Source organism: Petaurus breviceps, unplaced genomic scaffold (genome assembly GCF_028583685.1).
Source record: "Petaurus breviceps papuanus isolate PSGF00001 unplaced genomic scaffold, PetGlider_PUasm1.0 172, whole genome shotgun sequence".
NCBI classification, from domain to species: domain Eukaryota; kingdom Metazoa; phylum Chordata; class Mammalia; order Diprotodontia; family Petauridae; genus Petaurus; species Petaurus breviceps.
In genome coordinates this window covers 6140146-6167363 of record NW_027185755.1, presented here as the reverse complement: position 1 = coordinate 6167363, position 27218 = coordinate 6140146, and the positions used below count along the sequence as shown (strand labels likewise).

General features: G+C 48.0%; 5 protein-coding genes across 10 annotated transcripts in view; 3 read left to right on the top strand and 2 right to left on the bottom strand.

Annotated features, from left to right (window-relative positions):
- Nucleotides 1-56: 56 nt before the first annotated feature.
- ATP13A1 (ATPase 13A1) lies at nt 57-18503 on the bottom strand. The gene is made up of 26 exons (XM_069083130.1): nt 18057-18503; nt 16999-17088; nt 16664-16854; nt 15454-15526; nt 14881-15036; nt 14630-14699; nt 14153-14259; nt 13936-14065; nt 13427-13482; nt 13025-13151; nt 12778-12915; nt 12559-12679; nt 11976-12133; nt 11549-11724; nt 11255-11365; nt 11008-11133; nt 10599-10707; nt 3125-3324; nt 2944-3040; nt 2506-2675; nt 2302-2416; nt 1820-2016; nt 1183-1325; nt 973-1084; nt 620-763; nt 57-404 (listed from the first exon to the last, which is right to left on the bottom strand). Exons 1-26 carry the CDS (start codon nt 18501-18503, stop codon nt 294-296), a joined length of 3675 nt encoding a protein of 1224 aa, XP_068939231.1. The 3' UTR covers nt 57-293.
- The window catches only part of LOC138157515 (ubiquitin-like protein 5), a 34146-nt gene continuing 10084 nt past the window's right edge, over nt 3157-27218 (top strand). The window contains exon 1 of the mRNA XM_069083156.1: nt 3157-3166. The gene's annotated coding sequence lies outside the window, so the exon portion shown is untranslated. The remainder of the gene's footprint in view (nt 3167-27218) is intronic.
- On the top strand, nt 3163-27218 carry LOC138157517 (ubiquitin-like protein 5). 6 transcript variants are annotated; one of them, XM_069083159.1, is made up of 6 exons: nt 3163-3166; nt 26075-26104; nt 26421-26480; nt 26620-26703; nt 26872-26909; nt 27100-27218. In XM_069083159.1, exons 3-6 carry the CDS (start codon nt 26425-26427, stop codon nt 27141-27143), a joined length of 222 nt encoding a protein of 73 aa, XP_068939260.1. In that variant the 5' UTR covers nt 3163-3166; nt 26075-26104; nt 26421-26424; the 3' UTR covers nt 27144-27218. The 6 variants fall into 6 exon arrangements, with proteins under 6 accessions (XP_068939260.1, XP_068939259.1, XP_068939261.1 ...); XM_069083158.1 differs by lacking the exon at nt 3163-3166 and having other exon boundaries at nt 26048-26104; XM_069083160.1 differs by lacking the exons at nt 3163-3166; nt 26075-26104 and adding an exon at nt 26118-26244.
- On the top strand, nt 18446-19532 carry CHCHD5 (coiled-coil-helix-coiled-coil-helix domain containing 5). The gene is made up of 4 exons (XM_069083165.1): nt 18446-18576; nt 18836-18976; nt 19089-19239; nt 19354-19532. Coding segments are annotated over exons 1-4 (318 nt in total). The 5' UTR covers nt 18446-18574; the 3' UTR covers nt 19378-19532.
- On the bottom strand, nt 24548-26040 carry FBXL12 (F-box and leucine rich repeat protein 12). The gene is made up of 3 exons (XM_069083148.1): nt 25917-26040; nt 25692-25764; nt 24548-25562 (listed from the first exon to the last, which is right to left on the bottom strand). The coding sequence occupies exons 1-3, from the start codon at nt 26000-26002 to the stop codon at nt 24738-24740; spliced, it is 984 nt and encodes a 327-aa protein (XP_068939249.1). The 5' UTR covers nt 26003-26040; the 3' UTR covers nt 24548-24737.

Genomic DNA, 27218 nt, shown 5'->3' with positions numbered 1-27218 from the left:
CCTTTCCAGTTCCAAGTCTCTCATCCTATGATAAAAACAGACAGTTGAGGCTTAGGTTAATTTTAAAATACGCTGATGCCGCTTTATTTACCAAAGGGGGAGGGGAATAGAGCAGGGGGCCACAGTACAAAAGGTTCCCACTTAAGTCTGTCCTAGAACATCACTTAGAACATCGATGAGGAAGGGGGTGGTCACTGCTCCTCCCTACACAGTCTGGGCTCATTGAGGCCCCCACCCTGGGCTGACATGGTCGCCTGTCCATGGTCCTGGGAAGGAGGGCCCTAGGTTCAGGCTCATGAAGGCACTTTCATCTTCGGGCTCCCCAAGAAGAACTGAAGGAGACGGTCTACCAGAAGGGCCACGCAGAAGTCGAACAGCAGGACCTGAGCAATCACCAGCTTGAACTGAAGGACACAGAGGGATCATTAGAAAGGGGAGAGAACCCAGCTAACTCTACTAGAAGCTTCCCTGGGACCTCTGGAGGGATAGAGTGGGATGGAGGAAACTCCAAGGGTCTGGACTAGAAGGTCTTCCAAGGTCAATGTTCACAGGGGGAAACTCCAAAGGACAGAAATGGGGCACCAGAGTCAGGAGCAGCTTGAATGGAGGTCCTCCTTACCTCCACAGGGATGTCCACAAGCCCAAACTGGCTGTTGAAGTCAGGGGAAGAGCCCAACAGGAGACCAGCAACAGCAGCAGTGGATATACCGAGGCTCCACAGAAGGGGCTTGTTCTCCCGAAGGCTCTCCATGAAAGGGGGACCCTGGGGGAGGCCAGGGTCACTCAGACCCCTTGCCCTAACCTCCTCCTGGGGCTCAGTGTAGTCAGTGGGGTAAGTGGTGGGAATTAGGGTCTTCCCAGGACCAGCATTATGGGGCTAGATGCATTTGGTAGAAATTGGGGCTCTGTAGAGCTGGGGTGTCAGTAAGAACAAGGGATCCTATGGGGTTAGTTCAGTAGGAGAGGCCTCACCTTATAGTTGATGGCAAAAGTGGCCATCTGCATGGCCATGGCCATGATATACACAGTGCTGTTGACCAGGCTTGGCTCAAACTCTTTGTACAAATCCACAAACTCCTCCTTCCTAGAGAAGAAGGGAGGATTACAACTCCAAACCTTCACCCAACTCTACCTATCAGTTACTGAGGAGAGAAGAAAGGGGGAGGCATAGGAATTACCCACCTGCCAGGGCTTCGGGCCTGAGCCCCCTGGTACAGGTAGATAAGACTCAGAAAGTGCACCAGAAATTGTAGGAGCACGGTGAGGACGGTGTACAGGTTGAAGATGTTGGGCAGTGGCCGCTCTGGTGACAGTGTCTTCAAGGGCTGGGGGTTAGAAAGGTCTCTGTTCATCCTTGCTCTGGAGAAGATGAAGTGGGACAGAGCCCAGACTCCCAAAGGAAAAAAAGGAGGCACCTATTTCCCTCAATTAAAACTTACGTCTTGGGGCTGCTAGGTGGCATAGTGAATAGAGCACTGGTCCTGGAGTCAGGAGGACCTGAGTTCAAATCCGGCCTCAGACACTTAACCCTTACTAGCCATGTGACCTTAGGCAAGTCACTTAACCCCAATTGCCCCCCTACCAAAAAAAACCCCCCAAAACTTACCTCTTTCAGAAGCCTTCCCTCATTAACACTTGCCCCCCAGCCGTAGTTCACAGGAGTAAAACAAAACCAAAACAAACCCCTCTGTGATTGTCTTTGACCCCCCCACCCCTCTGTACTGACTGCAGTGCCTGTAGTCCCTGCAGATCAGGCAATGTCTTCCTGCTGTCTGTCTCCCACAATGGTGGTCTGCTTGCCTGCACTGCCTCTACGAACCTTGGAGCGAGAGATGAAGAGGAAGCAGCCAGCCAGCAGCAGGCCCTGCAGTGTGGCCTGGAAGTCACTGAACTTGACTCCTTCCAGGTAGAGGACGCTCTGACTGTAGGCAAGGATGAGTGCATTCAGCGCAAGGATTTTGAACATCTGTAGTGTGGTCACCAGAGTGCACCGGCCTTGTTTGATGACATGGCAGACTGCAAGAGAGGAAGAGGATAGCTCATAGTCAATCAAGGTTTGGGAACCAGAAAGGAGCAACACTGAAAAAGCATCCTGTCCCTAAAGGAGTGAGATTAGACTGATGACTAGCACAGGGCTTCAGCAGGTCCCTTGGGGGCAGAAGGCAGTGGAGGGTCATTGCGTATTAGTGGCAGGCAGCAGAATGGGTGACACAGGATGAGGAGCTGGTCTCTAGCAGTAAGGGGAGGTCAGGAAGGGTCAGTATCTTTCAGTGTTGTGCTCCCTTGGGGCTGGATACTCACTGCACTGAATGGATGAAAGCTTAGAGGTGAAGGGGGCTGCTATGCTAGCATCTCCCAGCTTCACAACTGGGGCATGGTCCTCCTCTAGGTCCCTTAGCACCTGGGTGAGACGCTCCTGCAGGTAGGAAGGGAAACAGACACGTCCAGGTTATAGCTTGGAAGGTCTCATCTCTTATCTCCCAGCCCCTCGGCAATCTCACATACCCGCTGCAGATTCAACTGCTCCTCTCGTGCAGGCCGATGCTTAACCAGCCTTGAGGGCATTCTCACACTGCTGCTGCTGCTCAGAGACAGTCTCCCATCACTGGGGCCATCCCTGGGTCTTCGACGCCTTTCCAATATTCGTTCTGGGGCATTGGCCAATAGAGCAACCCCTGAAAAGTACAAGAAGGGCTGGGAAGGAAGGATATACAGAAGACACTGGGGAAGTCTGGGGTAGGGTGTGAAATATTCTGGTCACACAGCTTACAATCACTACTCTACACTCCCTAGGAATCCACCATGATACCTGAACAAACTTCCATCTGTCTCAATGAATATCCCACTTTCCCCCACACCCTTACACTAGAAGCTGTATAGGTAAGCAGATATATGACTTCCTATTCAGACTGGGGGGGTCTCACCCACCACCCTTTCCCTTACCCACATCCGCATGCTTCAATGCCCCAACATCATTGGTGCCATCCCCACACATCAGGGTTACGTAGCCAAGCTCCTTTAGGCTAGTGATGACAAACTCCTAGGACAGGAGGGGGAGTGGTCAGCAAGAGGGAAGCCTATAATGGTCCCTTCTTCCCCACCCCTGGCCAGGCTCCAAGATCACCTTCTGTTTGGGGGAGACTCGGGCAAACACCTGTACATGGGGAATGAGCTTGAGCAGGTACTGAGGGCCACAAGCCTGGAGGTGGGCAAGACCATCCCCTGTGAGGCACAATGCGTGATTTGAAGTCAGCTCCTTTGTGAAACTCTGGATGAGTGGGAAGACGATGGTGCCATCAATGGACTGCCACTGCCATTCAGATCCTGTAACACATCAGGAGCCGCATTAACTGTATGTGAATTCTCTCTTTCCTTGGCCTTTGGAATGCTATGATATTATAGTGATTGTCTTACCCTTTAGCATTTCTTTACTGGCTTCCTTTCCTTCTGACTTCAAACTATGGGAATCCCACAAGGGAGCTCTCTTTAAACTTTTCCTCACTGATGAGATAATCTCCCTGCCTTCAACTTCTACCACTATGTAAATGATTCCCAAATATTTATCACCTTCCTTGACCCAAGCTTCCACATTTCCTTTATTTTGAATTTTTTTTTTGCTTTTTTTGGAGGGGGGAAGGCAGGGCAATTGGGGTTGAGTGACTTGCCCAAGGTCACACAGCTAGTAAGTATTAAGTGTCTGAGTCTGGATTTGAACTCAGGTCATCCTGACTCCAGGGCCAGTGCTCTATTCACTGCGCCACCTAGCCACCCCTATTTTGAATTTATTCTGAACTTAACCAATACTAAATGAAATGCACATTTCATATGCAAAAAGAGAAAAAATCTCTTATGTGAAAGTCTCTGTAACATGAAGCTTGCCTTTCAAGTATATAATTAATTCCCCATGTAACTTTTGAAGCTATTCTGCTCATCTGTATTTCCTTCTGGCTTTCATTCTGTTCTCTTCTGTGCACTTAAAAAAATGCTTTAATGATCATGTCTCCCCACCCCCAACCCCAAAGAAAAAGCCTTATAAATGATTATGCAAAATCCAGCACAACAAACTCCCTCAACAGCCTTATTAAAAAATATCCCTTTGGGGCGGCTAAGTGGTACAGTGAATAGAACACTGGCCCTGGAGTCAGAAGGACCTGGGTTCAAATCCGGCCTCAGACACTTAACACTAGCCATGTGACCTTGGGCAAGTCACTTAACTCCAACTGCCCAGTCTTTCCCCCTCCAAAAAGCAAAAAAAAAAAAACCTTCTCATTCTACAAATGATGTGCTCAATCATTAGGCTTCTGGAATTTTGTCTGGCCATTGTCTTGACGAGAGTTCTTAGGTCTTCCAAAGCTGCTTTTCTTTACAATGTTGTTGTCATGATATAGATGTTCTCCTGGTTTTACTCACATTGCTGCCTGAGTTCATGTAAGTCTCGTAGGTTTCTCTGAAATCAGCTCTTTCATCATTTCTTCTGTTGCAATTCACATATTGTGTTTTGTTTGGCCATTCCCAATTCATGGGCATCTCCTTAGTTTCAAGTTTTTCTGCTACAAATAAGCAAGTTCTCACATTTCCAACCAACACCTTTGGACAAAGTCACACAACTGTATGAACTGTGTCTACTACACATTTATGTTGACTAATCTCAACTGGTCTTTAGGACCTCAATAAGGATCCTTTAATCTTTCTCTTATTGCTTTACTATTATACTACTGACAGCAACGACTACATACCTTTCCTTCAAGTCCTTTACTATCATCACCTCTACCCCCTCTCACTTTACTGAGAAAAGTGAAACTGCCTGTTGTAAGCTCAGTCTTCTCCCCATTCCCTCATTTCAGCTAAAGTCCTGCAAGTCATTTACTTATGCTCTGGATCCCAACTCCAACTATCCAATTTCCTTCTGGAGTTCACCCTTTCACTCATCTCTTCTTTCTCATTTACTGGACTACAAACATTAACAGGTCTCCTTATTCTTAGAAAAAAGGTTTCACTTGACTACCCCTCTAGCTATCATATTTCTTCACCACATACAAAGCCAAATGCCTACAAAAGGTTTCTGCTTATTGCCTCAACTTAACTCCCATCCCACTCACTTCTCTCTTCCCTCTAATCTGGCTTTTAACTCCATCCCTCAACCTAAAACTTCTTCCCTACAATGTTTTACTCTCTTTATTTGCTTTCTGATTGGCCTTTTCTTAGTTCTTATCTTCTGTAGCTTTGGACTATCATTCCTCAGGACTACTCTCTCTTCCTGAAACTCCTGGGACCCTTCACTTCTGGTTTTCCTCCTCCCTAGCTGACCATACCCTTCCCAGCTTCCTTTGCTGGATCATCACCTGTGGCCTGACCCCTAACAGTAAGGGTACGACCCCTAACAGTAAGGGTACGACCCCTAACAGTAAGGGTACTTCAAGGCTTGGTCCTGCATCTTCTTCTATCCTCTCCTGGCCACCTCATCAGCTTCCAGGACTTCAATGAATCATCTTTATGCAGAAGACACCAGAATCTACCTATTCTAATCTCTCTTTTGAATTTCTTCTAATAGTCTGAGCTCCTGCAATATCTCTCAATGGTCTCTGTGTTGCTTTCATTCTCTTATTTCTTCAACCCATTTTTGACAGTTATCAAAATCCCTTTCCTAAATCACAGGGTTGACATTATTCCCCAGCTAAAATACACACATCTCACGCTGGCATTTAAAGTCTTTTACAGGGAGAGTTTCAGGGAAAACTGGAGAGAGTTATAAGAATTGAAGAAGAGTAAGGTAAGAAGAAACAGGAGAACAGTTTATACAATAACATTCCAAAGAGGAGAAAAAAGATTTTGAAAGAACTGAGGGTTGAAAAAAAAAAAAGAAAAAGAAATTAAAGAGGGTCAGCTTTTTCAAAGTGCACTTAGAGAAGGCCAGAAGAAAACACAGACAAGCAGGACAGCTTTGAAGGTTATATGTTGAAATAATTACATACTACAAGGAAAAGCAAGCTGCATAGAAGTACAATTAATTCTCTTTTTAAAAACTGTTACTCTGCCGCCACCCAGGCTGTTTCCCCTGCTTAGAATGCCCTCCTTCCCATCCTCTACCTCCTGGAATCTTTGGCTTCCTCTGAGGCCCAGCATGAAGCCTTTTCTAATCATCACTAGATTAGGGCTTTCTCCCCCCTTCGAAATTACTTTGTATTTACTTATGTGTGGAATTTAAATTCTTTGAGTGCAGGGATGTTTCTAAATGCCAGTGACTAGCAGAGAGAAGGAATTTAATAAATGTTTTTTTTATTATATGTCCCAGAGGCATCTCAAAAACTCTACATGTCTAAATTTAGGATCATAATCTCCCCTTTTTCTCCAACTCCACCCAACTAATCCATTTAGATTTTCCTAGTTCTACCAGTGCCACCACTATCCTGCCGCTCTCTTTCCTTCTTCCTTCATATATTCAATCACAAATTCCTGCTGCTGTTATCTGCCAGTGCAGGTCTTCATCACTGTGACTGGATTACTAAACTATCCTGTCCCCCTGCCTCTAGTCTCTCTTCTTCATATATCTACACAGGTTACCAGAACACACTTAAAATCACAGATTGTCATACCATAGAGAACACCTAGTTTAATTTCATTTTACAACTTATTCCCAAAAAAGGTGAACTACTCAATTGCTAGCATCCATTCAGCTCTACTTGACATTCTAACATTTACTAAAGCACCAATTTTGTACAAGGTACCATATATTCAAAGACAAAGATAAAATTCGCAGAGCTCAAGGAGCTTAGGTCTACAGAAAGAGGACACAGAAGGTAAGTTACATCAAGTAACTTTGAGAAGGGAGCACTGACAGCAAAGCAGAATCAGCAAAAGGCTTGGGTGGGAGGTGTGCCCTGAAACATGGGATTCCAATGGCACAGGAGAGTACTAACAAGTAATTCTGCCTGAAAGAAGAGTGCATGAAGGGAAGTAACGGGACACCTGACAAATGGGGGAGCTGTGCTGTGAAAAGCTTCAAGTGTCAGGCTAAGGAATTTGTATTTAATCCCAGAGGCAATCCAATGAGCCACTGTAAAGGGGAATGACATGGTCAGATCTGTGTTTTAGGAATAAGAAGTTTAAACATTGTGTGGAATATAGACTGGAGCGGGGGAAAGAATGGAAACAGAAAGGTGTGATGAAGGCTTGAAATAGGCAGAGAAGGGAACAGATGTCTTTGGAGAGAGACTTGACAAGACCTGGAAACTGCTGATATTGGGGAAGGTAGACTTAACCAAATGAAAGAGTTGAGGAGGGCTTCAAGGTTATAAACCTAAGTGATTGGCAAGACAGTAGCCAGAACAGAAACAGGAAAGGCTAGAAGAAAATAAAATTAGTTCTGCTTTAAAACATGCAGAGTTTGAAATATATATGAGACATTTCAGTGGAGAGGTCCAGCAAGTATATAATAACACAGGGCTGGCATTAAAGAGAAAGATCAGTGTTGGATATACAGATCTGAGTCATCCAAAAAGAGATGATCATTTACCAAATGGGAACTGATGAGATCATCAAGATAAAAAGCCTTCCTGACTTTCCTTTCTGAGTGTCACACCATGAGTTACTTTCAGGACTCTTTTACTCATGGGTAAAACTGTCTTCTTCAATTGCCTTGAGGTATTTATACTTGGATTCTGCACTGACTTTAAACTCAACCCATCTAAAACCAAGCTAATTGTTTTTCCCCTAGAAAACCCTTTTAACTTCAACTTTTCTTTCAGTGGCATCACAGCTCAGCCAATCTTCCACGTTCGTAACCTTGGGGCTATTCAGGCCTCTACTTTATCAGAGATCAAGTCAAGTACCCGGTTCTACTGAGTTTACTTCTGTAGCATTTTCTGAATCCTTTCCCTCTCTCCAGTACTACCACCCTTCATTGAGGCCTGGCCCTCATTTCCATCTTCCTGAAATGCTGCTAGCTTCATAGCTCTTCCCAACTCCAGTCTCTTCTTCAAATCAGGTCTTGGTACAACTTCCAGAATAACCTTTCTTAGGCACAGATCTGGCCAGATGACTCCTTGGCTAAAACACCTACAGTGGCTTCCTAATGTCCCCCAAGTAAGGTTACTTTAGGTTTTCTACCACCTGTCTCTCCCTGACTTTTTCAGTCTTGCCCATTAGGTGAGAATCAAAAGATGTTTGGGAGACATGAGACAGGGAGATACAGAACTGGCTAAATGGCTGAAATCACAAAGTCTCACTGCTCATTAATAGACCAATGTCAACCGGGAAAGAGGTCTCTGATGGAATATCTCAGGCCTTGGCCCTAGGCAATTTCAAAGTCTATCAGTGATTTGACCATGAGACCAGGAAGGGTAGCTAACACCGCTCTGACAGGACATAAACAGCTTGGTGACTAGCTAAAATTCAATGAAGCAAAATCTAATAAGGATTTATAAATGTAACATTTCACATGGATTGAAAAAATTAATTTCTTAAGTACGAGATAAGGGAGAATGTCTAGGCATGTGAAAACAACTTGGGAATCTTAGGGGATCATAAGCACGATGAATCAGTCAGTGTTACTTGGCAGTCAAAAAAAGCAAAAGCTGATGTGACCTTGGGCTTCATAATTTAGTGAGACAGATCTAAAGTGAGTGAGCTAATAATCTGGCTTCGATGTACGGTGGTCAAACATGGAATATTGTTAAATTCTGGTCACCATCATTTAGGAAGGACACTCACATGCTAGAACACCTCTAAGAAAAGGCAACAAGGAGAGTGAGGGGACAAGAGGTCACCCCAGGAAAAGACTGGAGGGAAATGGGGAGGGTTAAGGATGGAGAAAACTGTGGGGGTAGGGAGAAACTTATGTTCAAGTATTTGAAGTATTACTACTTGTTCGGTGTGGCCACAGATGGCAAAGCCAGGAACAAAAATGTAAGCTACGGAGATATTTCAGTTTCATAACAGGAAAACATTTCCTCAAAATTAACAGCTGTCCCCAAGTGGAACAGATGAAAGGTGAGTTTTTCCCTCACCCGGGGTCTTCAAGCAGAGGATGAAGACAGAACTTAGAGGATTTTCATGCAGGCAAAATTGGACTCGGTAGTTTCTGAGGTCCCTTCCAAATCATAACCTGTGATTTTTATTACTTTTCTTCATACATGAGATTTCAAATCAAACCAGGGCATCTCTGCTCTTCCTGAAACATGCCATGCTTCCACCTTAGTGTGTTTGCTCAAGCTCTTCCCTCAATCTGAAGCATCTTCTTTCTCTTTGTGTGTTTAATTCTGACTTCTCCTTTGCAAACCCCCTCAAAAGCCACCTCTGATGTAAAAGTCTTCCTGGTGCCCGCCTGGTTGGTAACAACCTTCCTCTTTGTACTTCACAGTTCACTTTTTTAAAAACCCTTTTAACGTAGAAATCCTGTCTAAGCTGTATTGCTATCTTTTCCTCCCCCTAGACTGCAAGCTTCCACATATCTTCTCAGCAAACAGCAAGGGTTTAATAAACACTTGTGACAGCCTTAGACGCTTAACACCCCCACAAAAAACTAGCCATGTAACCCTGGGCAAGTTACTTAACCCCAATTGCCCTCCAAAAGGCAATAAATAGATAGAGACTTGTGATAGCTGTAATGGATGTATGAATGTAATGGAATAGTATTGTACTGTAAGAAATGATGAGCGGGCAGACTTTAGAAAAACCTGGAAAGACTGATATGAACTAATACTGAGTGAAGTGAGCAGAGCCAGGAGAACATTGCACATAGTAACAGTCACATTGTTTGATGACTGACTTTGATAGACTTAGCTCTTCCCAGCAATGCAAGAACCTAAAACAACTCCAAAAGACTCATGATGGAAAATGCCATCCACCACATCCACAGAAAGAAATATAGAGTCTGAATGCAGATTGAAGCATATTATTTGCTCTTTTTGTTTAGTTTTTTCTGCCTCATGATTCCCCCTTCATTCTAGTTCTTTTATACAATGTGACTAATGTGAAAATATGTTTAATAAGAATGTACATGTAGAGGCTATATTGGATTACACACCATCTTTGGGGAGGGGGAAAGGGAGGGAGGCAGAGAAAATTTAAAACTTATGGAAGTGGATGTTGAAAACTAAAAATAAACTAATTTATAAAAAAATTAAAAAATAAAAAGGGTTATTTACTAAGGTGAAAATAAATAAATAAATGCTTGTGATTATTCTGAGATCAACTCAGGCCAGTGGTATCTCCTTTTTCTGAGTTACTCCAGAAATGTACACTTATCTCAGCACAAACTATACCTATACTGACTCTAACAATCACGTGTGAGTATCATTTCTTTAGCCACAGAGACCTTGGCTCTCCCACAACTCAGACGAGCCCAAAGAGACTCAATAACCATGTGCTGAACTAAAAGAACTGATGAGTTTGGCCTGTCAATTGTCAGTCAATATCTGGTAAACAAGCACAATCTACTCAGAATTTGAGTGACCCTGCAGGAAGCCCTCAGAAACTCACACCCCCATGGACATGGAAGCCCGCCATGGTCCTTGCTCCACCTCCCTGACCATACTGCTTCCTGCTACCAGGGGTCAAAAGGGGACATCCTTATCACATGCACAGAATCCAAAGCTTACCTTTCTGGGTGGGGGCCTGCAGAATTAATGTGTGCTCCTTTTCAATGAAGTGCAGCTCCTGGGCCACGTGACAGGCTGTAAGTGGGTTATCACCTGTGATCATGACTACCTAGAGGGACAGGTCATAGTTTGAGGGGAGTGTCCAGGATGAGCTAGGAGGAAGAACAGCTCATAGCACAATGGACATAGGGCCTGGAGTCAGGAGGACCTGAGATCAAATCCAGCCTCTGACACTTACTGGCTAGGTAACTCTGGGCCAGTTCCTTCACCTCGGCCTGCAAAGCCAGTAAATTGGATTCTAGGGCCTTTAGTGTCTTTTTGAGCTCTAATTCTATGATCCTATGAAGTATGAGTAGGGGAAGACAGGGAGCAGGAGGAAGAGTCTCAACAGAGAAGGAAGCAACCATACCCTGTGCGATGCATTTTGGATCTCCCGAATCACAGCTTTGGAGTCAGCTTTGAGTGGGCAGGAAACTACAATGAAACCCACAAATTTCAGGTGGCATTCAAGAGTTTCACGTTTAACCTCTCGTACCTAGGAAGGAGTCACAGAAGCCAGGTTAGCTGAAATGCTGGAAAGAGGGCCAAGCTACACGCCAAGGCCACTGATAAGAGCTACTACTCTATGCCACAAGAAAAGTGGGAAGGGTGGATACCTGCTGATGAGTGAGATGGCCCAGTTCTTTATATCCCAGGGCGAGGATACGGGCCCCTTCCCTGGAGATCTCGGTATGAATGCTTTGATAGTCACTTGGGCACTGAGAAAACTAGAAGAGAAAGAAAAATTGCATTATAAACCAACCAACTCAGCCACAGAGGTCTCTGGCCACACCAGTGACCAGTAGTCCCCGAGGTGTGCGCCAGGGCAATAGGAACCCATGTAATGCCTGAGCTTCTCTTGTCTCAGGTACATGGTCAGCCTTGTGGGAAAGCACCAGGGTGGTGCTCACCATGGGATGCAGGGTCTCAGGGGCCCCCTTCACTGCAGCGATGTAACACAGGTCAGTGGACCCCATCTTCTCATAGGAGGCCAGCACGGACATTCGCTTCAGGGCACTGGCAAAATGAAAGCGCTGGTGAATTTTCAATCCCTGAGTTTTAATACTTCTGGGGAAAACTTTCTCATCTGGAAACAAATAAGCAGGATTCCTGAGGGGTTTCACTCATTAGGCAGCAAGGATACCATCCCTCCACCCCAAATCCACTCTGCTCACGTCCCACTGCCTCCCAGCACTGCCACTCTGGTATCCAATGAGGCAGCTCCAAGCCAAATTAAACCTCCACCCCCTTGCCCATGGCCTGGACATAAGTTCTAACCCAAACAGGAGAACTCATTCTCTTAAGTTCATTCCCAAGGCAGCCCGAGTGACTACTCACCTTTGGTAAGAGTCCACTCCACAGCTGTCAGCATGGCTTTCTCTAGAGGATCTCCTACCAAGGAGCCATCATCCAGTAGCACTAGGGAGTGGCATGTGGCCAGGGCCCGGTGTGTTTCTACAGGAATATTGGACACTGGCGTCACCTCCTTCCCATCTCTGCAACGATGGGAAACAGCCAGCCAGGTTACAGTGTGGAGACAGGACTGCAAGTGCCTCTCCCACCCTCCTACCCAAAGAGGAAAAGGGATGCTGTTAGGCATTCAATATCCCAATCTGGCTCCTCAGTCCTGAGGAAAGTCTTGAACAACAGGAAAATGAGGGATCTGAGGAAGGTGGAATTGAATAACCTACCTAGTGAGGCTGAAATACCATTCAAGAGATGGGACTATCAGCAATTAATCTCTACCACAGGGACTAGAATCTGCCCTAGATCACCCTAGCTATAACCTTACTTCCATGTGATCATCTACACCTGACACATTAAGGCCCACTTCCTGAGTCGGACAAAATTCCTAAGGAAACTTTTAAAGAGTGCTTTCTATCCTCCCCAGGGCACATATCAGCCTCCCCTGGTCACTCACTTGAGCCCAGCCACGCCCCGCACCACAAGGCTGTCACTGGTCAGGGTGCCTGTCTTGTCAAAGCAGCACACTTGGACTTTCCCAGCAAAGGGGATCCGGAATGGCTCTGTGCAATACATGTCTGCAGGAAACAAGCTGGGGTGAAGGCCTCTGGGGCTGCCTCCATGGCTAGCCAACCTACTCCTACCTCCCCACTCCCACCTCCCCTGGGCCACTCACAGAGTTTGGCCAAAGCAATGAGAGAGGTGTTGACAGCCAGAGACAGCTCAATGGGAAGCTCTGGGGGCACAACTGAGGTCAGGATCAGAGTGCATTCCAGAAACAGCTTGTATCGATTCCTGCTAGGGTCCTTCGTGCCTGGGGAGGAGACAAACAACATGGTCTGCACAATCAGGGTCAAGGCCAAAGCAAAGAACGTGAGCAACGCCTGGCCAAACCTCGAAGTCCAGGGAACAGGACAGTTTACCTTCAATCCAAACATATGCTGCTGCTGCAACTGCAAAGACAAGTAGGAAGAGGATGAAGATAAAAGTCTCCAGGTTGTTGGCTGTCACCCTCTTCACTCCAAAAAGGATAGTTCGAAGCAGTTTGCCCTGGGGGAGGCAGAATAGAGAGTCTTTAACTGAAGCAGAAAAAATGCAGATCCTTGCTTTTTCAGATACAGGGTGGGGCAGTCATTTTTCTGTGCTTGGGCACCTTGAAGACCAATCAGATACCAAACCCTAAACCAAGGACAGAAGCTCAGAGATAATGAAGATGTTTCATAACAGTAGCAAAGAAAATGTGTCAATCAACCTGACCTTAGTGACTGGAAGATGTGAAGGACTCTCCCCTCCCCCTTCTACCCATCCTACCAAATGGCTGTTACCTGTGATGTATTGAAGCCAGTCCTCAGCACATAGGCCACACAACCATTGTCGACCGCTGCAGGAGATAACCAGGTAATTAAAAGGCTATATAATCTTTAGAGGAAGAAGGAACCCCCTCTGATCCACACAGGCTGTATTTACCCAGTACCCTTACCAACTGTCGCATACTTTCTACACATTCCATTATCACTTAAGAGGGTGAGAAAAACATGAGCTACAATGAAGAATAGGAAAAACCAATGTTTGATTATCCTTATGTAGCCCTGTGGAAGAATAGAAGTGTGGCTAATTCAGAGATCACCTCATTATTATTCATGTATACACACCTAAATCCATGCTTCATTCATAGACTTTGAGTCACAGACCTAAACTGGTGAGAGTCAGACCCAGTCTGGGTGCAGGGGGAAACTACATCAGTTAAGAGCCATTTTCATTGGGGAGGATGAGGTGGGGAAAGAAATGTATGACCAGGTAGGTCATCCAATATGAAAAATGGAGAGAAACCTACGTTTCAACCCTGTGGTGGCTTTCTGGGGAGCAATATGCTGCACGACCTTGGTACCCCCAAAGATAACGTGAAGCCGTGAATCAGCTTGTATGTCCAGCACATGGTCTGGGTCCAGGTCCTCAATCGGTTCCTGCAATGAGATCACCAGCGATCTTCAGGACTTACTTGTCTCCCAGGACCCCACATCTCACCTGAACTTTCATTTCTCTTGTCTGACCTTCATCTGGGGTACTGACTCCCCAGTGAGCATGGCCTCATCCACAATGCAACGGCCTCGCAGCAGCAACACATCACAGGGGACTAGGTTCTCATGTGGGGAACGACCTATTGGAGAGGAGGAGGGATGATATCACTAGGAGACAGAGCCCATCTGATTCATGATTCCCCTACCACTACACACAGAAGAAGCACGAAGAGGGCCCAGCTTTCCCTAGGACAGGGCTGAGGGTAATATATCTCAGAATTGTTAAGGGCAGTTAGAACGTCTAGGTTCTATTTCTAAGTCTACCACCAAATCAATGCACCATCATCTAAAAGACCCTTCCTCTCTTCCCCCCATCTAGAAAAGGTGACTGGACTAGACCATTTCTCAGGTCCCTTCTAGCTCTAAGTATCTATGACAGTCAAGAGTAGGGAGGGAAGAGGGAAAAAGCTGTGTCTGGGAACTTGGATCCCTTTGCACCCAGAATGTTACCAATGGAGACGATGTCTCCAGGTATGATCTCATCACTGGAAATTGGTCTCCACTTTCGGCTGCGATAAACCTGCCAGAATGAGGTGGGATGGTGGTGAATAAGCAGTAACCAATAGTTTCAATATTGGCCCAAGTCTAGTCATAGCCAACAACAGATTGCCAACCCCTCCCGCTGAGCTTTGCCCAGAGGAATTCCTGGGCAAACTAGCTGTCCTTAAAGCTAAGCTAATCCAGCCCACCTTGCACTGTACCTGGATCATGTATGGCTTGTTGCCCATCTTTCGAATCTCTGACATATTCCTCATCTGCTGCTGTACCAGGGATGCCTCAAAGGCAACCAACATGGAGAGGGTGAAGACACTGTAGTACCAATATTCATCTAGGCACCATAGCCCCACACAAAACACCTAAGGAGGACGAGACACAGGATGAATCAGGCCTATTCTGCCTATGGCAGGAGGAGGGACCTTGAACCCTGGGAGGGTAGGGCAAGGGTTTCAGGAGGTGGGGAGATGGGGAGAATACTTGGCCTACTTATTCCTCAAGCTGATGCGCCTGTCACTAAATATTCCAGGAGTGAACTAACAAGGTTTCACTTGTTCCCCCAAGTAAAATAGGGAAAATATAAGCTTCAGTAGAATGTAAGCTCTTTGAGGGCAGAAACTATTTTTCATTTTGTCTTTAGATCCCCAGTGCTTACCACGGTGCCCTGTACATAGTAGGTGCTTAATAAATGCTTGTTGGATTGGACTGGAGAAGAGAGGGCATGCACAGCAGCCCTAGCACCAGGGGCTGAACCTCAGAGACAACAGAGGTACCTTTACCTGAAACACAAAGAAGGGGGCTGTGGCTCTCTCTTTAAACAGCTCCGAGAACTCAGGCACCACCATCTCCGCCCTGAAAAGGAGACCAGCCCCCCCAACCCCACCAGGAGACATCAGGTTTCTGAAGGGCGGCAGGGCATCCCCCCCCAAATCAGATGAAATCCCCCACTTCAACAACAACTGCCCCACCTGCTGACAGTCTTGTGGGATGTGTCTCTCCAGCTTCTAGCCCAGACTGAGAGTTAGGAAAGGCAAATAGCAAACTACCCCTAGAGTCACTAAGGTAGAACAGACTATACTGCTGTCTCTCCCTGGGCTGATCCTGCTTTTCATTTTATTATTATTCCCAACACACACTTATTGAAGCCTATCTTTTGCAGAGCACCATGCTGGGCACTGGGGATAGAAGTAGAAGACAGGGGCCTGCCCTCAAGGAGTTCAGTCAGGTTTCTGAGATGAGTTTCAAACGTGAAGAAATAAACAGAGGGCACGATACACCAAGAATATAGTTGGGGATTTTCAGAATGAGAAAGGGATCAAGGAATGACAGGGTTGTCAGAAAATCTCCATGAATTTTGAGCTGGGTCCCTGAAGGATGAAAGATTTAGAGAAACACTGGGGAAATAAAACATTCCAATCACAGGGGACAGTTATAAGCAAGGGCAGGAAAAACGAGCAATGCTCACAGTATTTAGGGTGGGCGGAGGGAGACACAGGAGACCAGTCTGGCTAAAGATGAAGGTTTGTATAGGGCAGCAGCAGTAGGTAAAGGTCAGACTGTAGGAGCTTCATACCCAGGGCCAAGGAGTTCAGATATCTCACAGGCTATGGAGAGCCATCAAAAGTTTCTAAGCAGGAGAATGGCACTGTAGCATATAAGAAACCCAGAGGCTACGTGATGAGTACTGCAGATGGTATGACTTCAAACATGTCCCCCTAATTTTTTGTGCTTTGGAAAGATTAGGCTGACATTAGTGCACAAGGTGAACTAGAAAGGGAACCATCAGGAATAAGGGACACCTGCCACCAATCAATCTGGAGGAGTTGAAGGCAGAGACTTGATGGACTTCTAAAGAGAAGAACATGAATTCAATGCAAGGGCAGGGATAAACTTGGAACCAAGGAATTTGAGGTTAACTAACAGTATGTGAGAAAGGGAAGAAATCCCTGACAGGAAAGATGATTCTCCTGAGGTGAGCAGACAACTCACTTGTTGGTACCATATCTCTTTTCAGCTGCTCGGATTTCTGCATCTTCCTGAAAGCCCCGGGCATTCTGGTAGCAGGAAAAGGGGCTTCCCACAGGAAATGCCACTGGAAGGAACTTCTTTTTCTCCCCTCTGTCATAAGAGTATTTGATCTTCTGAAACTCAAAGGACAGCACCTCCTGCCCACCTTCTCCCTAGAAGAACATGCCTGGGTTACTCTGTGTGTGGTAGAGGAGAATCTCCCTGGGGACCTGGAGGCTAAGGTCCTATACATGGATGCTGTCAGGCAACCAGGATATGGTTCCAGAAACCCTACTGAGTCTATGACGCTTCCTTACCTCATCCCGATATAAGGCTACAAGCTCAGCTGATCCATTGTTGGGAGTTGGGACCACCTTCACCACAGTTGCTTTACTGGGATCATATTCCTGTAAGTAACAGTAAACTTAAGTCCCAGGTAAAAAAGATATGAGGCATAAAGTTGAGTCCTATCTTGTCCAGTTTGCGGAAAACAAACATACTGATTTAAAACCAAATGAAAAAGATATTAGTCCTGTCCTAGCTTTTTTGCTCTACCCCTACTCCACATTCTTTTGCCATAGTCCCAGGCAACACTAGGGGACTGAAAAGAGATCTTGTCTCTTGTTGCTTCAGGTACCAACCCTTCTCCCTGACCTTGCTTCCAGTTCTAGGACTTCCTCCTTTAGGGGGACACACTCCCTTGGTTTGAGAACAAGAAATATCAAATGACTTAATGCTGGTTTCTGAGTGAGCATTTGCTCTTCTATTCCTAGTGCCTGAAGGGGTAGAGATAAAGTCTCCCAAGAGGCCAGTGCCCCGTCCCTGCCCCCCACCACCACCACCACGCGCCTGCTCCAAGACACCTGAGACAGCTAAGAGGCAGAACAGGTGTGTGGATGCCAAGAGTAAAGTTATTGGGGACCAGCTGCCAACACACACGTGGCTCACAATAGATCTGTCACGGGGATGAAGTCTAATTAAACTAGGATTAAAAGTGGCAGCATTGCCAGAGCCCTGCCCCTGGGCAAGAAAGGTCTCCCTCATCCAGCTCTCCCCGTACCACAACCCTGGCCACACATCTGAAACGCCCCCAGGGCAGTCAGAGGAAGGTGACAGACGGTGCTGAGATCCCCAAGAGGCTCAGTCAGGTGGGCCTGGGAATTCGGGCTGAGGGAGGCTACACACAACACGTGGAGATTCCAGGGAGACCATGACTGCCAGGGGGAGCGGAGTTCCGGCAGCACCTGAGGCAAAGCGGGCGGGGAAGGACGTGGCCTTGGGGGAGGCGCTTCACCTCTCCATCCCCTCCCTCCTCGCCAAAGTCCACCCTACACTGCCCCTTCTCCCCCCTCCACCCGGACGAGCGCGCACTTACCGGGGCGCAAGTGAGCGCGCAGTGCGCGTGCACGGACCAGTGACCGGAGAGGACGGTGAGCGCGTGCGCGAGCCCGATGGCTGCCAGAGTGAACAGAGCCGCCTCCGGGACCTCTGTCCAGCCGCCCGTCCAGCCCCAGAAGCCGGCGGCCGCGGCACCCAGCCAGGCCGGGTAGAGGAGTCCCACGAAGGGCAGCACCGTGAGGCGGCGCAGGCGGGCCAGGCGCCGGTACGGCCACACTGCGGCCACCAGCTCGTCCCCGCCCGCCACCAGTGCAGGCCCTGCAGGCAGCAGAAGCGACCGCGCACCCAGCGGCCCCCGACACGGGCCGCTACCGCCATCCGAGCCCGCCGCCGCCGCCATCTTCCTCAGTTCGGCACTCGCTTCCGGGGATTGGCGCCGGCTCACTTCCGGTATCCCCCTTCCGCGACTCCTGCACGCCGCCATCACCGGCCGTGACCGGAAGGGGAGGAACTCAGGGCCTTCCCAAGCACCCGAGCACCTGCGGCGGCAGCGAGATGTGAGTAGCGGGAGTCCCGTACGGCCGTCCGAGCCCAGGACCCCGCTGGGGCCCTTTCTCCACTCCTTTCCTCTCCCTCTGCTTAGGGAGACCAGGGGACCGAGAGATGAGCTCCCCCTACCTTGGCCTCATGGAACCACCCTGGGCTTTACCTTTGCCTCCCCCACGCCCCGCCCACCCTTCCCAGGCCCCGCCCTCTGGGCGACGCCATCTGCCCGCGGGCGGAGCCGTTTCCACTTCCTTTGCTTCCTTCCTGCAGGCAGGCGGCTCTGGAAGTGACAGCGCGCTATTGCGGCCGAGAGCTGGAGCAGTATGGCCAGTGCGTGGCTGCCAAGCCGCAGTCGTGGCAGCGGGACTGCTACCACCTCAAGATGAGCATCGCCCAGTGCACCTCCTCCCAGTGAGTCTGAGCGGGGCGGACGGGAGGGAAGTGGAGCCGGCTTCGCAGAGAAAGGGGCCAGGACTGTGATTCTTGATTTGTAGCCCTCTCTCCTTCCCCGCCCGTTGTCCAGCCCTATCATTCGACAGATCCGTCAGGACTGTGCCGAACCTTTTGAAGCCTTTGAGCTGTGTCTCCGACAGAATGAAGCCGCGGTGGGCAACTGCTCCGAGCATGTGAGGCGATTCCTACAGTGTGCCGAACGGGTGCAGCCGCCTGCCGAGGTGGGCAGCGGGAACTCCGGGAGGGATGGGTCTGCGGTCCGGGCCCTGCCACCAAGCCATGAGATACATCTTGGGGGAGGACAGATAAGTGACCAGCTTCGTTTTCCTCCACAGCCAAACCCTCTCCAGCCGCAGTGAGCCCTTATTTTTCTTGGGCCATAGAAGTATTGAGCATATTTGAACATGGGATTTTCCCTGGAGAGCTTGGACTGGACTTAGTCACTGATAACTGACCCAGAAGGCTGTGCTGAATCCACACCTCACCAACCAAATAAAGACACGTTTGTACTGATCCTTAGGTTCAAAAGCTTCTCTACCTTGCTGAGGGTAGTGAACTTCTCTAGGGTAAATGCCTGAGAAAGAACAAACAGGTCTTGTTTTTTAATTTATGGATTGTTTTATTTGGAAAAGTCTAAATGGAAACGGAAAGATTCCTCACCCTGAAGAGAATTACTGAACCTGGCCTGGACCAACCTCGGCCAGAGGACACTTAGATCAAGAGCCCGAGTGTCAGGGTCACTTCTTATCCACAACCTCATATTCCTAACGTTGGAAACTGAGTTGGATTGGGAATATCTTTATGCTTGTCTTCTGTTTCCTTGCCCTCTCAGCAAGAAACCTAGCAGTTGCTCACAGGTTGAGTGTGATTTGTCCTTTGTTCTCAGAGGACCATGACATCAGGGAAATGATGACATGCCTTGCAGTTGATTTGGATTTGAGTGAGAGGGCAGTGCAAGGTCACCAGCCCCTCACTTCCTTCTCCAGAGCCATCTGGGTACAGTGGCCAGATATTCACCCAGATGACTGGAGATGGCCCTGGATGCCTCTGGGGACCCTGACCTTGGTAGGCTAAGGTCTTTTCAGGTTCTCATTTTGAGTGAGGTACCCGCCCATTCAGTGAATAGGCTTCTTTAAGAAGTTAATCAAGGGTGTGGCCCCTTTAATTAAAAAAAAGAAAAAAATTCCAACTGGAAGGGGAAGACCCTCAGGCTTCCAGGCCAAAAGAGAAAGTTACTCTCTAGTAAACATTCACTCTGTGCTAGGAAGGCAGGGACTTATTGTCCAGTCTAAGCTCCAGAGTGAATTGGTTTTATGGCCAAAAGCTGCCTTTTTTCCTTTGTGTTGATTGGCTAGATTTCTTGCTGAAAAGACCCATCTCAAGTCATCCTGATGAATATCTGGCCACTGGACCCAGATGGCTCTGGAGGAGAAAGTGAGTCTGGTGACCCTGCACAGCCCTCCTTCACTCAAATCCAAGTCACCTGCAAGTCATGGCATCATTTTCCTGAAATTGTGGTCCCCTTCGATAACAAAGGACAACCATAACCTTCCCCCTCAGAGCATATAATAGGGTAAGGTAAAATGGGGAAAGTAAAACAAAGTTCAGAGGTAGAACAATACAACATGGAAATTGTATTTGGAGATAGAGGAACTGTGTTCATTCTTTTCTCTGCTACATACTCCTGTATCAGGGACAAAGGGAGAATTTCTAAAAATTTGATTACTACATTTCATACCTCAGGATTTGGTATGAGATTTGGAGTACTATCTTATTGGGGGTCAGTATCTAAATTAAAATGCATGCTAGGGTAGGGAAAGAAAATAAAGACATAGACTTAGATCTGGAAGAAAACTTAAAAGTTAGGGGTGGCTAGGTGTCGAAGTGAATAGAGCACTGACCCTGGAGTTAGGAGGACCTGAGTTCAAATTCAGCCTCAGACATTTAACATAAGAAATAGGCATGTGACTTTGGGCAAGTCACTTAACCCAAATTGCCTTCCAAAAAAAAAAAACTTAAAAGCTACTTAGTTCGACTCATTTTGTAGACTGAAACCTGAGTTAATCAGTTTCATCGAATTTTAATTGGAAGGGATCTTTGTTGCCATATAGTCTACTAATACATACTAAAGAAGCATCACTTTCTCATATCCAGCAAGTGGTCATACTGCTACTGCTTGAAGATCTACCAAGGAAGAGAAACCCACCTTCTCTCAAAGCAGCCCATTTTACTTTTCTGTACCTCTAATCGTTAGGCTTAAAGTCACACAAGTAATGCAAGTGATAGAGCCCAAATGTGAGCCAGCTTTTAAAATGTCACTCATTACATCACATGACACTACAAAGCCATTCTTTTAGTTCCCCCAGACTCCCCACTGGCCATTCCCATCACTTCAACAAATAGCTTTACTCCATCTACCCTACCATAGGACCTGTCTGCTCCCCCACTTTCCCTCTCCTGCCTAAATCTAACTTTTTCCCCTGCTTCAGAAAATTCTCCTAAACTAAACTCATCCAATTCTGCTCAATGTCATTTGTCCCCTTTTCCTGCCTATAACAGTTGTCTTTTATTTCCTTGTCTTAAGGGTCATGCATAGAAGTGCTCTGAGGTGAGTTGTTATTTCTATAGGTGAAGTGACTAGAGTTAGATGGAGACTGGTGCAGGAATTGTGCTAAAATTTTAACATTTTTATTCACAATATAAAAAAGGGTATACACAGAAATTTCCTAGTATACATATGGCACCTGGATAATTTTCCCACTGAGGATCTCAAGGAATTGGGTCTTTGGAGATGGTGCTGGTTTTGGATGATTTAGGAAAACCCTTGGAACAACAAACCTGTAGGGTCGCTGAAGGAAGTCAGAGGCAGCATGATACAGAAGAGAAATAGTCATTAGATACCTGACTTATAGCCCCAACTCTTCTATTAACTTGCTGTGTAACCTTGGACAAGTTAGTTAAATTTTCTGAGAAATTCTAGGGTACCTTCCAGCTTCAATAGTCTAATAGGGATTTTTGTAACTGTTACTAATTGAAGTTAGTTACATCCCTAGCCCCCACCCCCAGCTTGATGATATCAGAATATGGGTTTTGAGGGTCTTAAGACAGACAAATGTGGTCTTAGCAAAGAGAAAAAGCTAACTTCCCCTCTGTACTGTACCCTTCCCCCATAATCTGGCCACAGTATGTGGCAAAGGTCACTAGGAGTCTTGCAATACTTTGGGCAAACCCTGTTTGGCCTTTTGGCTCATTTCGTACTCTCTGAAAGAGACCAAAGTCCTAAGTTAGATTTTTTTTTTAAGGTTAACTTGAAAGCCTTGGGGCAACAGCAGAGGAAGCCAAGCGGTCATACCAACTATAACTACCCTCCCCCTCAATTCCCACTTACCCCATTCTCTTCACACTTTCTTGGGGGGAAGGATGACTGAATGACAATTCTATAGGACTCCTGCATGTGTGAGCTCCCAGTAATTCCTGTCTTCGACACTAAAGTCTGTTTTGCTTCAAAGTCCATGACTGCCACTCAAACCTTATAATTCCTCACCTTCCAAGCTGTATTAAATGTAAAAGTGGTCTCATCATAAGTTTATGATTCCCCAACGTGTGTAAGGAAGAGTCTAACCAATGAGCCACTCAAACTTAGAACATCATTCCAGGACAGCAAACTGCTTAAATTCCTATTTCTCCCAATCTTGTTTCCTACTTGTCTTTTAGGTAGCCAGAAACACAGAAAGGGGTGCAGAGATCTGATTTTCAGCTCATCATTCCTTCTCTCCGAATACCCATTGACATCTACCAGTGACCCCATCAGCTTCAGGCTGGGGGGGAATCCCCCTAGGGGAGAATAAGTTACTCCATCTTTATCTTCAGCCGGCTACTCTGACCTCCATCCTTTGAGAGCATTCTTCAGCCAGAACTGAGGAGTTCCCTATACAGCCACATTAGACTTTTCTGACACTCTTTTACTCTGCAGATCAATGTGATTAAATCACAGGAAATGGGTTTTATAATCTCCTGTCCCCCCTTCTCCATAAGTCAGTAAGCCTATGAAGTCAGTTTGCTGACTTCATCTACTTAAAGTTAAGGTAATTCCTGGGTTTCTTCCAGTTCTGATGATGATTTAATTTACTTATATTATACACAATATAAGCTCTTTAAGAGCAGGGTGTCACTTTTCCCTTTGAAATCAGTCTATCATTTTCTTCTATCCCTAGTGCTGGCACATAGTAGACATTTCATAAGTGCTTGTTAGTGGACAGATTGAGGAACCCTTGCAGAGATTCTGGCCTAACTCAAGTGGCTCAGGAAAAACTCTCTCTGACCCCAATCCAGCAGGTCCCAAAAAACAAAGCCCAGGATACCAATATACCAGTCTGAGGTCAAACAAACAAAAATTCAATTGGTGAATAAACCATTGGAGTTGGAGGCATGAGGCATTTTTTGTATGAAGAGCTGGGTCAAAGATCCAGTCTTTTTTGAAGGAATGATTTGTGTCCAAAAGCCTTTGTTACAGTATCAGTGCTAAGCACTGAGAATACGAAAACAGATTGCCCCTGTCTACCATGAGCTGATATTCTAATGCAGAAGGCACTTTGGTCTGGAAAATTGCCGAGATGGTGAAGGGGGCATAAAAGGTAGGTTGACACTCCTAAGAACTATGGCAGGGATGATTTTATGGTTTCAGAAGGGAAAAGCATGAGGAAGGTATCTACCTCATGAGGTAGAGCTGCAAGGCTACAGGAAGGCCTATCCAGAAGATGGCCACAGGAGGATATGGGTGTGTGTGTGTGTGTGTGTGTGTGTGTGTGTGTGTGTGCGCGTGCGCGTGTGCGTGTGTGTGCGCGTGTGCGTGTGTGCGTGTGTGTGTGCGCGTGTGCGTGTGTGTGTGCGTGTGTGTGTGCGCGTGTGCGCGCGTGCGTGTGTGTGTGTGCGTGTGTGTGCGCGCGCGCTCTCGCACACACTTATCTTGATAGGCCCCAGGGCAGACATTTCCAAAAGGGTGACATTCTTTTCCATTTCGAGTGGCTGAGGACTAGGGGGTGAAGTAGAGCATAGCTGAAGCATGTTTCCCCCCCCCAAAAAAAAAGAAGAGTACTGGTACCTTCTGTCCAGGTTTGTGACTGGGTTCCTTTGTTCAAGGTTAAACCAAGAAGTGAGAATACAATGGCCAAGAGGGACAAAAGCAGCAAGCCACCCCAGTCAGGAAGACAGATAAGATCCTAACCATTAGCTCCACTATGGCACCCTCATTCCATACTTAGATGGGCATCTTGAGTGTCATTAAAAATTTTCAGAGAGGTCAAAACATTCCAAACCAACCCTATCAGATTCATTCTTGGGCAATGCTTGACCATAAATGCCCTCTGCCCTTTGTCCCAAGGGATGAAGGAGCAACCTGAGGAGAAAGAATGACAGTTGAAATAGAAAAGAAAGATACTAAGAAGTCTCCCAAGCCTCAGCTCTTTCTGAACTCTGTAGTATAAATTTTTGAAGATACTGGAACTCAGAGTTCTGTTTAAGAATATAAGATTCAGAGCAAGAAGGGACTTAAGTTTTAATTTTCAAACCCAACCCTGTTATCTTGCAAATTAAGAAACTTTGGTACAGTGAGGGGAAAACAGTTTGCCCAAAGTCACATAGCATTTGAGTGCCCTGACTCCACTACCTCAAGTGTTGGAGTAGGCCCTGAATTCTTCTGGTCTGAAGGTGTGAGGGGCTGTCATCTTAGGCCTCCCAGTCCCCAGCCTTCCAAGGGGAGCTCCCCAACAGTGATCCTATAATGGGCCAGTCCCTCCCTAAGAATAGCCTCATCTGCTGACCCCAGTCCCATGCCCTGAAGGCTGAGGACTCTGAGGTTAGGCAAGGAGAGGCAGAAAGTGAGGATATCCTTGGCTGAAAGCTTATCAGGAGTAGGCGGTGGTCCCAGGAGGCCCAGGATCTCTAAGGCCTGCATCTCCATCAGGCTGGCCAGGCCCCTGGCTGTGAGCCCGGCCACAGTCACCCTGAGTTCCCGAAGTCTGGGCAGGAAGCCTCCTATGATCTGCAGGACCCCATCAGCAGGCATGGAGCACCCACACAGCTCGAGCCGCCGGAGGTTACTGAGGCCAGGCAGGGCATCTCGAAGGCCCTGGGGGGTCACCCTGTAGGTGGCCCTGAGCACCAGGGAGCACAGCGCCCCTTGCCGAGGCAGGGCCCGGAGCTGCAGGTCTGAGAAGGCCGGGATGCGGTCCAGCACCAGGTGTTCGAGGTGGGGCAGGATCGAGGGGCCATTCCCCGGGGGAAACCAGGCCTGGGGGACCTCACACGACTGCAGTTCCAGGCACCGAATCGAACGTGGCAGGCAGGAGAAGGGGATTTTGCGGAGGTCCTCTTCGAGGAGGCTGAGGCAGGCCAGGTTCGGGCAGCGCTTCCCCAGCTCCTGCAGCAAGGCCGGGGACAGCAGCGGCGCCCGGGGCCCGAGCAGCAGGCGGCCCCGCACTTTGAGCGTCCTCAGCCCCGAGCCCAAGTACTGCCGCAGCAACTGCCACAGCACCTTGGGCCCGACCTGTGGGGGAGGGAGGGAGAGGGAAAGCGGGGGATGGCCAAGCCCTTTGCCATGGATACCCAAAACAAATGCCCCGGTTCCCGCCAGCCCAGGGATGGACAGGCCCCACGCACCACGTCTCGGTCTTACCCTGTAAGGACTCAGATCCAAGCGTTTCCAGAGGGTCCGGTCCAGAATCAGACTCCGCCACCGCTTACACACCCTGGGGAGGAGGATGGGCCGGGTCAGTCCAAGCTAGCCCCGCCCGGCTCCCCCCTATTCCCCTAACCCCCCACTGGACCCGCTCCCCAGCCCCGCCCCGGAGGACTCCAGAAAGGAGGCATTATTGGGGGTCGGGGTCTGGCAGAGCCGCACCTGGAGCTCCGGAGTCGGTCCCGGAGAGGCACGAAAGACAAAATCTCCACAAGTAGCCAGTCCGGCAACTCCGAAGCCGTCGCCATCGCAACCAGGGTCGAGCTTCCGCTTCCGCTTTCCGGTGGCCGTAAAGTGCGGGCGGTGCTGTTGTGCGAAGTGAGGAAGAGGCTGTGTCTGGAGGCGGAGGAGTAAGAATCTGCGACTGGAACGGCGACCTAGGGCCAGAGCGGGGAGGCCGGGGGTGTTCAAAGCCACAACCAGGGGCAAGGGCCGAGCGGGGAGGCCGAGGGGTACCGAATCACAGCAGGGCCTCGGGCCAACCACGGAGGTCAGGGGTATCCGGACTGAGCCCCCGGGACCGGGGTTGAGCGAGGTTACCAGTGTTTGGGGCCGGGGACCGAGGGTGTCCGGGGTCACAAGCAGGGACAAGAACTGGCAAAGAGCCCGGGTGGGTTAGAGGAAAGGCCCCGATCCCAGACTGATCAGATCTTTTGTGGTCCCCAGAGCCATGATCGAGGTTGTGTGTAACGACCGGCTGGGCAAGAAGGTCCGCGTGAAGTGCAAGTATCCTATCGGTGGGAAGGCAGAGAAGTGTGATGGGGGGAAGGGAAGGTTAGGGGATCGGGATGGGGGGGGGGGAGGGGAAGGAGTGGTTGGCGTCCCCTGGTCCGCCCCCTCTTGCTTTTCCTTAATGTATGCCCAGCACGGATGACACGATAGGAGACCTGAAGAAGCTGATTGCGGCTCAGACAGGTACCCGTTGGAACAAGATTGTTCTGAAGAAATGGTGAGTTCGGGCAGGGCTGACCCGGGTGTAAGGCTGGGAGGCTGATGTCAGACAGGGTCAGGGGTGGGTGGGCCAGTATTCTGTACCCAGACTTAAGAGGCCCCTTCTTTTTGAAAAGGAAGGAGATGTGATGGCCCAGGCGTTGCTAACTTATCCTTTCCATCCCAGGTACACAATCTTCAAGGACCACGTTTCTCTGGGTGACTGTATCCTTTATGTGATGTCTCTCAAGAGATTATGGGACCTAGGGGTTTTCAGGGACTATTTTTTTTCTTCCGATCTTCCCTCCCCTGCTGCTAGTACTGATCATAGCCTTGGGGTGGGGGGTGGAGGGAAGAGAAGGATTTGAGGAGGTTAAGGATGCAGTTCTTCAGATTCCATGACTCATACTTTCAGATGAGATCCATGATGGAATGAACCTGGAACTTTATTATCAGTAGGGGCAGCGGGCCTGCCAATTCTGCAACCCACTCCCCATTTTTAAAGTCTCACCAATAAAAGTAATTTAAATGCTG